Raw genomic sequence first — 10451 nt, 5'->3', positions numbered from 1 at the left:
CTTTTCCTTCAGGCCACCAACTAAAAAAGTAAGAAAAGTGAGTCATAAAAAGTGTTGATCCATAATCCAGAGAGAACAATGACTGCAGTTCTTTCACCTCCACAACCTTCAACTCATCAGCACGTGCCTGGAGCAATTGTGAGGAGGCCAACTGTACAATACCTTACAATAACAATATAAAACAATAAAACACACAGATTTCATATAAAAATATATAATATATGGGAAGATCATGTTTGGGGATGTAACTGCAGTAGAACTGGGTAAGTGTTAAGTAAAATTCCACAATATACACTTATTTAATTGATGATACAATAAGTCTTATTGTCTGTGTGTTTTTACTGAAGTCTCTAGAGAAACTTGGTCAAAAGTTACCAGAGAGCAAAGCCATTTCAGTTGTGCAGTAATAGATCAGTTAGTCCACAGGAGGATTTACCTTTGCCTTTTTTCCTGGTATAAAGCTCTACTCTGCTCTGATGGGTGAAATATCCTTCAAATATTACATTTAAACAATTGGCCTTTTCTGAAAAAGGGCAAAAACCTGCAATTTCTGCAAAAACCTGTAAGTAGCCTGTTAAATATCATTATACATTTGAAAGGAGCCAAGTTTTTTATTGTAATATGAAAATGAGATATTGGAAGATTTGGTGGATCTTATTTGGTGGATACTAATCAGCAGACTCACACAAAGCCATGACTGATCCCATGAATAAATCTATTAAATGTGCTCCCTTCTACCTTAAGTAAAAGAAGTAGAAACAATTTAGAGTCCAATATGATATTTATATTTTTGTAGATAATACATACAGTGCGCAAGCCAAATGCTTCAAAGTTATTACCAATCCCATTTAGGTAAGATATGCATGGCTGGTATTTGATTTTAAAAGTCACAGGAAATAACATTTTTTTTAGATGTGCAGTGTGACACATAGGTTAGATTGTTTTATAATGCAGTTAATAGTATCGTCTATTTTAATAACTGAATTATTAGTGCCATTGCTTTAGTGCCATTATTACCTATATGACATGTTCAAAAATACAGATACATAAGAGCTCTTCTTTAAACTCTCATGTCTGTTCCTGCAGGACGAAAATGCTGAGGAGCTGAATTGTGCAGCCTTAAATTTCCATGAAAGGAAAACTAAAAGAGGAAGAGGGAAACGAGAACAGCCACAAGAAGACACTCTGTATTCTGTAGTGAGGGGCTCCTCTGTCAATCACTGCAGAGTCACTCATTAATTTCTGTCTTTATTATTTGTATCATCTGTACATTCAGTGCAGTGGAGGAGGACAAGTCAGGTACCCAACTGACAGAAAATTAAACTCCATGTTGTGATTCTGATTTAAAAAGTAATTAATTGTGCCTACCAGTGTTGAACTCTCAGAGAGATGAGGGTCTTCATGAGGTCATCCAGTCATTGGCCTAAATGATTGTGTCAGAAAAATTGTACAGAATTAAATAATTAATGATGAAATCAATTATGAACTGCTTTGAGAATTTATGATTCTCATAAATTACTTTTCTTCACCAATGAGTCGTACAAAGTAAAACATAAGCCAGACACACATGAAACTCAGTCAATAAATAATACTCATTGCTGCTACTGAGGCACATAAGATGAGCCTGATTGGCCTGAAGAGGGTGCTACGTCATAGGGTTTAACATACCCCCTACACTATGATATACAGACATAATTGTGGGTGCTACTGATTCCTTGGCTCACATTAAATCAAAATTACATGTCAATAGGGGGCACTATAAAAACTAACTAGCTGTTTCTCAGCATCTGTACATCTGATCAAGATGAAATTTTGCACACTGCATTTTTTAGTTTACTTATATTTAAGGATGACACAATGATTTCAACAAGCATTTAACAGGCTTTAATTTGTTTTCATATATAAACACACACACACACACACACACACACACATATATATATATATATGTGTGTGTTTAAGGAAGTATATATGTATATATGTGTGTGTGTGTGTGTGTGTGTGTGTGTGTGTGTGTGTGCACATATATATATTATATGCATATAATATATTCTTTTTTCAAGCTAGTGATAGTCTTTTATCTGATCATTTCATTTGAATCATTTGGATGTAAATAATTACTGAGAACTTTTTTGCATACCATAGTCACCACAAAATAAATAATTAATTTATCAATAACAGTTCAGAATTAAATGACTCAAAAACAGTTGTTCTTATCATCTGAAAATTTAATGCACTTACATGAATTGTTCAGATGCAGCATACAAAATTGAACCCATTTGGCCTTAATAAGTCAGTGTACAACAAGACTTAAAATCAGTAAACCAGTCTCACTGGTCTCATGTGACTCAGGTTTTTTTTTTTTTTCTTTTTTCATTTTTGCTAATTAACTTAAATTGAGCTGCTTGTCTGACACTTTGACTTATTTTTTTCATAGTCTGCAGCTTAGTATGCAAAGGTCAAAAGGTCAATCTCTACTTAAGGCTCTTACAATCTCTAATTCAAGGCTCTTGATCAATGATCATGACATATAAAATATTTTTGATGAACTTTGATAGACTGTGCTTTATGCTATGTCTGCAAAAAAGCCCCTCTGTGACATCTGTGGTTGGTATAGTGTAGTGGGTAACAAGTCTGTCTCCTGTGCTGCAGACTGGGGTTCAATCCTTCATCTCATCTGCCACCCTACACTATAACAATGAGGGTTGTTGGGTAAGATTCCTCACTACCTTTGCCTCCCTGTGTAAAATGGTCAAATTGTGTGTTTTTCTAGGTTGGAGTATCTGACACATTAGACCTTATTAAGCAGATAGGATGCTTGGACCCCTTGTATTGCCACTTGCTGATTTTTTGTCAACATATTTTTGTGGTTTTCTAATACAGTCATATGCAAAACTTATAACACACCTTGGCAAATAATGCATTTTGTTGATTTTGTAAGTGAAGGTAACACATTCTCTAATTAGAACACTTAAATATAGCATTTTTCTGCGAAAGTTAGTTTTCAAATTTTGGTTTAACATATTGGACAAAGTTTCATTATATTATTTATCTGATAATTATATGTTGAAACAAATATTCAATAGTCATATTTTACTTAACTGGTCATTAGACATTAGTTATTACTTACTGATTAAATACTTAGTAATTAGTGAGTGACAATGCTGTTCAGTTTCATTTGATATACATTCAATGCATCATTTGCTCATTAACTAATGAACTAACTGCTGCTTATTACACTGATACTTAACTGATATGTATGTTTACTCGTGTAACTAGACAGTACTATTGAAATAATTATCTGTTAATAATCTACTGGTTTCTTGTTACTGATCAATTGCTTCTTTGTGTGTCCAATAAAAAGTGAACATTTTACTACTAATTATACTACAACATCATGATTAAGTCAAGACTAGCAATGGCTTAGTGTTTTTTTTACTTGTTTTGATTTCCCTTTCAGGATTATTAACAGTACTAGGTCATTACTATCAAGCTCTCATATCACTTCTTTATAGTATTAGACACACTTAGCATTTAATTGACATTGTAATAAGCTTCTTTGCATTTTACAGTCCTTTGCACTGTGATACACTTTAATTATTAAACTTAATTTCTAATTGCTTTTCTTTCAGAAGCTTCTATTGAAACACTGGTTCTGTGTGCCGAAAACTGGTAAAAACAAAGTGTGGACCCTCTAGTAAAAGAGTCTAAAAGCTGCAGTAGATAACGATCTTTCAAAACAAAGAGAGGAAGCAGTAGCTGAAGGCGCCTGACGTCGCAGGCATGTCTTTGACCAGAAACTACTGAGATTGTGAGAGTCTTGCAACACTTGTAGCGATGGTGGTGAGTAAGACACAGAGGAGGCCATGACTCCACTGAGAGAAGTGCTCTGTATTAAACACACCAGCAGAAAGGCACATACAGAACACTGAACTCTGAGGTCACCACCAGCCACAGGCTTCACTGTGACACGCAACACCCCCAATAAACTCACTCCCCAACACAGAACAACGCATAAAACATGTACTCATGTTCTAAACTAACAAACAACAAGAACAAACAACACAAAGAGTCTGTTTTCAAGAGGATGCACATCTACTGTGAGCCTGTGCATGTAGCCACCTGTATGGCCAAGCCTACAACATATAGGCTGATATAAACTATTCATTTATTACACAATATTTCCAGAATGTTTTAGGATTATTCTAGACTGTTGATTCTGATTCTGATCATCATTGTCTTGTGAATGTGATCAATAATTGTTAATTACTGTGGTAAGGTTAGAAAGGAAAGCTGCCTCATTTGATTGTAATATGACCCTTCAATAGGTAAACATACGCAAGTTACTTTCTACAGGCTTCTCAGCCCAAGACTGTTTCCTGCTCCACCAGTCCCTGGTACTGGTACTTCAGTTACTCTGCAGTCAGAAGGTAAATGTACATCAAATGTATTTTCTGAAAAAAAATTCAGTGCTTCAAAAATTCTTGTGACTTTATTTATTTCATTTGTCTGCCTGTATAACATACCATAACAGCCAAAAAGACTTCTTAATTCATAATTTTTCACGTTACACCCACTTTGATCAGCAGAGGATAGTTTTTTTTTCTGCTAGTCACTTAATCTGCTGCCTTCTCTGTAGTCAAAGCTGAGAAACTTTATTGAAGATGGTATGAACCACCAAACAAAATGAACTTAAATCAGAATGAAATCAGACATTTTAAAACGCTTTCTAAATATGGACTCTGATCATCAAAGTCATGATAATAAATAAAAGTGATCTTATTAAACAAGAAACACAAGAGTTTACAGTGTCAGATTTTTACTAAAATGGTTAAAATAATATTTCTGTGACGCCTTTCTTGTCCTGCCTGCTTGAGATCAATGAAGTTTGATTGATGAGAATTTCTGAATGTGTGGCTGCTGGTGTGTTTACACATTTTTATTTCTCCTATTTTTAATCTGAGAGTTTAAAGTTCTTGTAAGTGGACTATAATTTTCAGTCCTCTAGTTTGTCATTAGAATGTGACAAAGCCTGTTGCTACCAGTATGAGGCAGTGTGAGCCCTGGCTGTGCTCTGGGTATCTACTGTGGTTTCATAGTTCTTTCTTCTCAGACTTTAGTGACTATATTGTATATAAGCACAGACATATAAGTTACAGCAACATTGTCTGACATACAGGACTCAGACTTGGTTATTCTAAAATACATACACTATATTGCCAAAAGTATTCACTCACCCATCCAAATCATTGAATTCAGGTGTTCCAATCACTTCCATGGCCACATGTATATAAAATCAAGCACCCAGGCCTGCAGACTGCTTCTACAAATATTAGTGAAAGAATGAGTCGCTCTCAGGAGCTCAGTGAATTCCAGTGTGGTACCATGATAGGATGCCACCTGTGCAAGAAGTCCAGTTTTGAAATTTCCTCACTACTAAATATTCTACAGTCAACTGTCAGTGGTATTATAACAAAGTGGAAGTGACTGGGAATGACAGCAATTCAGCCATGAAGTGGTAGGCCATGTAAAATGACAGAGCGAGGTCAGCGGATGCTGAGGCACATACTGTGCAGAGGTCACCAACTTTCTGCAGTCAATTGCTACAGATTTCCAAACTTCATGTGGCCATCAGATTAGCTCAAAAACAGCACAAAGAGCTTCATGAAATGGGCTTCCATGGTCAAGCAGCTGCATCCAAGCCTTACATCACCAAGTGCAATGCGTCAAATGCAGTGGTGTAAAGCACTGCCACTGGACTCTAGAGCAGTGGAGACGTGTTCTTTGGAGTGACAAATCACGCTTCTCTGTCAGGCAATCCGATGGACGAGTCTGGGTTTGGCAGTTGCCAGGAGAACAGTACTTGTCTGACTGCATTGTGCCAAGTGTAAAGTTTGGTGGAGGGGGGATTATGGTGTGTGGTTGTGTTTCAGGAGCTGAAAGGAACTCTTAATGCTTCAGCAGACCAAGAGATTTTGGACAATTTCATGCTCCTGACCTTGTGGGAACAGTTTGGAGACGACCCCTTCCTGTTCCAACATGACTGTGCACCAGTGCACAAAGCAAGGTCCATAAAGACATGGATGAACGAGTTTGGTGTGGAAGAATTTGACTGGCCTGCACAGAGTCCTGACCTCAACCCCACAGAACACCTTTGGGATGAATTAGAGTGGAGACTGTGAGCCAGGCCTTCTCATAAAAACATCAGTGCGCTCCTGGAAGAATGCTCAAAAATTCCCATAAACACAAACCTAAACCTTGTGGAAAGTCTTCCCAGAAGAGTTGAAGCTGTTATAGCTGCAAAGGGTGGGCCGACATTACATGCCGTACAGAATAAGAATGGGATTTCACTCAAGTTCATATGTGTGTGAAGACAGATGACCGAATACTTTGGGAAATATAGTGTATTTCATTATCCTGGATATAATTCTATATCTGCTCAGAAGTTTTTATAAATTGCTAACTGTATTTTTACTCATCCAGTACTGTAGCCAACGTATTAGATATTAGAATATATGAGATTATTGGAGTTAAATTGAGTTATTTTTATAATTTTGGTCTTGTTTTTAAAAATCCTACTTTTGATTTTTGTTGAAGTCCACCTTTTTTCAGACTTTCAAAGGAATTAAATTGTTGACATGTAAACAAAGTCTTTCAGGCTGGTTGATGTGAATCTTAACTGAAGAAAAAAATGTTGATCAGGACTTCATCTCACCCGATATTAATAAGCTGACTAATGTGTTTGTTTTCTCTTGTTTGGATTATTATAATGCATTATTTACTGGCATCTCCGAAAAGAGTTTAGACAAACTACAGAATGTACAGAATCAGCAGAAAGAGCTTTTACATCAACGGAGTAAAGTGGCAGCACTTTGCTTGCTTCATGCTCAGTAGAGAAAGTATTTTGAAGTCATTCAAATTTAAAACTGATAATGGAATAAGACTTCATCTTATATATAACTGCTACAAAGATGTCTTAGAGCCCAGTGTGTACCACCTCACCATGAACTTATTTACAAAGATACATTTTAGTCCAAAACATTTTTTCAAACCTGTTCTTAAACACTTTTTCATTTATCATGTAATGTACATATTTATTAGTATTTCATGTGGTAATTTCTGCTGGAGCTTTAAGAGGCTTTTAAAGGAACTTCTTGTAGCCAAACACGAGTAAAAAAGAAGAGCAGACAGGAAAAAGACCCTGTTACAGCCAATGAGCTTAATCTCCTGAGCCCAGCCAGCTCATACAGTGTGCTGCTGTAGTTAATTACTTCCTTTCCAGTTTCTTTCAAGCAAGAACAGCTTCATATTAACACAATGGCTCTGATTTGGATGCTGATTTTGCATCTCTACATGATACGTAAGTTTAGGAAGTTTAGATCTTCATTTACTCTTATATTTTGGGTTTATTATTTACTGTATGTTGAAATATCATCTACTACTGTCTTTGTCAGCTGAGCTCTGATCTGATTCTATTTTATAGGTTCTGCTCAAACTGGGGATCTTTCTGAGGCATCATTTGTCTCAGCTGAGTCTGGTGAACCTGTTACTCTACACTGCAAATTTGTAGAAAAGTTTCCTCTAAATAATTGGGTTTGGTACAAACAAAGATCAGGACAGGAACCTCAGGAAGTGGCAGTGAAGTTACCCTCTAGAGACCCCACTCTTTCATCAGACTCAAAAATCAGATTCAAAATAAACCAGCATTTTTCTCTGACTATTCAACAAACTTCTAAAGATGATGAAGGAATGTACTTCTGTGGAAAAGGAGATGATAAAACCATTACATTTTCTAATGGTACATTCTTAGCAGTGAGAGGTAATAAAATAACTGTTTTGTACATCATTTTTGTCTCACATATACACTCATGTAGAACTTTACAACAATAGAAAACTCATATGAAATGTTTGTATAGTTAATTTTATTATACTCAATTTTTTATGACGACAATCAAATTGACACTGTATTGAATTTTCAGTGTTTACATTGTGCTTGTGTGTATAATAATGATATATTGTATAAATAAAAAGCCAATTGATTACCACAATACCCTGTTTGTAGTGCTTCAATATTTCTGCATTTTGAAAAAAAAAAAAAATTATCTTTAATAATTTACAGTCTAATGTGTGCCTGAAAAGCCAATATTCACTAAATTCTTATGTCTGCTTGTATCGACCAGGTAAACCCCAGTTTAACATATCAGTGCTCCAAACTCCAGCATGGGGGTCAGTTTCTCCAGGAGAGTCGGTCACTCTGCAGTGCACGGTCGTCTCTGAGATCAGAGCAGCAGATCTCCGAGTGCTCTGGTTCAGAGCTGCTGCTGGACAATCCTTTCCTGAAATCATTTACGCTCATCAGAACAGCAGCAGCCATCAGTGTGAGATCAGCTCTTCTACACACAGCTCTGTGTACAACTTCTCCAAGAACAACTTCAGCCACTCTGATGCTGGAACTTACTTCTGCGCTGTGGCTGCTTGTGGGAAGATCATTGTTGGTAATGGAGCATCAATACAGTTGGGTAAGCCTCTTTAGCTGCTTTGCGTTGTTTACCTGTATACTTTAAGTGCAGTAAAACTGTTGGCCATTGAGCAATATTCCAATAACGGAAAATTCTAAACAAATTCTAAATTTATTCCAAATCTGACCGTATTCTAGAGCCATGTGGGCTGAATTTGTTAACTTAGATGTCATTATAAATTGGACATCATTGGAATTACAGTGAACAGCATTTTGGCATACAATACAGGAAATTGCATCTACATTTTTATTTGAGCATCATTTATGATAGAACTGAAGCTCTGACCACTTTCCTTACTGTTTTAGTGATGCCGCTAAGTTATATTAATGTCATGGTGGCACAGTAACATGTAACAGTCTGTGTTTACTTTGAACTTATAAATTAAATATAACAGTGGTTTGATAATTTATATCTTGCAGAGGGTCCTGTGGATCCCACTGTGTTCTATCTGGGAGCAGCTTTGGGAATCTGTGTGATTGTAATCTGCATTCAGGCCATTCAGAATTGCAGTGGTGAGTGTAGATTAATCTGTTATACATGGTGTTATTGTGCTTTTGTAAATAATTAATGATTATGTGTTTTGAAATGTCACATAACTACAATGCTACACTAACAGTGCCAAATAAATAAATTAAAATAAAATTGCATTTACATTTATTTACATTTACAGCATTTAGCAGACACTCTTATCCAGAGCGACTTACAAGAAGTGCTTTGTCTGTCTAGAGAAAGTATCTTTGCTAGTTACCAATAGGTTAAAGAAAAAGACAGTCCTGAGCTCAAATACTGCTAGAAACAAAAAGTCAGGGTAGATAGACCAGAACTCTGTGCCATTCAATGCAATGCAAAACAATAAAATACAGTACAATATATTACAATACACAGTGCAATACAATAAAATATAAGTGCAGCTTATAATGCTCATTTAAGTGCTGTGTAAAGAGATGAGTCTTCAGTCTGCGTTTGAAGACAGCAAGAGACTCACTCTGCTGTTTGGACAGCCAGTGGGAGTTCATTCCACCACTTGGGTGCCAGTACAGAGAACATTCTCGACGCTTGTCTTCCACGCACCTTGAAGGATGGCAGGTCAAGCCGAGCTGTACTCGAAGCTCGAAAGGCTTGTGGTACAGTTTGAGATTTCACCATTGATAAATAAATAAATAAATAATAATAAATAAAGTAAAATAAATAAATACTTTGTCCTCTTCTGAGTTTTGCATTTGGTCAGAACAAATCTGATCAAATCCGATCAGAAATGTGTTGATCGGATTACTGACAAACGTTTTTCTGTAGTTGTTGGATTTTTAAATGCCTGTAAACACACTCAGCATAATCTTTCTTTACTCCATCATAGGGAGAGATCATGATTCGGTGGTGGAGAACAAAGCCAGTCAGGTACTACATGTTCTCTTATTCACACTGACGCTGTTTAATTCTTATAGAGTTCTCTAATCGTCAGCCTTTAATATTTCATATTCATCTCTACAGGACTCTGCTGCTGTGGAGCTGAATTATGCAGCCAAACGCCTGAGAATGAAGAGTGGACGCTCTGGACACAGTGTTTACTCTGAAGTCAGATACTTCTCAGTTACTGACCCCAACAGTCACTGACTCACTGGACTCTCTTCTCTTGTAGCAGCAGAAGTGAAGTTTGGGGATGTTTTCTGTCACTGTCAGCTTTGTAATCTGTATCTGTTTATTTGTGTTTGTGCTGATTTCATTCAGGATCTACAATCATGTGCTTCACTTTGCTCTGTACTCAAAACTGCATGGAAAAAAAAAAACAGTCCAGTTTGGTATGAAGCGTCAGTTCTCTGCAGGAGCTGAGCGAGAGCAGTTTTAGAGTCTGTGGTTACTCACACATCTCATGTGTGGCAAACGGTCATGAGCTCAGATGGTGTCTGATATTGTGTGGATGGAGACGTGTTTAAG

General features: G+C 36.5%; 1 gene segment (V, D, J or C); it reads left to right on the top strand.

The window, feature by feature from the left end:
* Positions 1–7749: 7749 nt before the first annotated feature.
* On the top strand, positions 7750–9852 carry LOC119263836. The segment is given in 4 exon segments: positions 7750–7819; positions 8181–8519; positions 8939–9031; positions 9848–9852. Coding segments are annotated over 4 exon segments (507 nt in total).
* The last annotated feature ends 599 nt before the right edge of the window (positions 9853–10451 follow it).

Source organism: Pygocentrus nattereri, chromosome 8 (assembly GCF_015220715.1).
Source record: "Pygocentrus nattereri isolate fPygNat1 chromosome 8, fPygNat1.pri, whole genome shotgun sequence".
NCBI lineage: Eukaryota > Metazoa > Chordata > Actinopteri > Characiformes > Serrasalmidae > Pygocentrus > Pygocentrus nattereri.
This window is presented reverse-complemented; position numbering and strand designations above follow the sequence as displayed.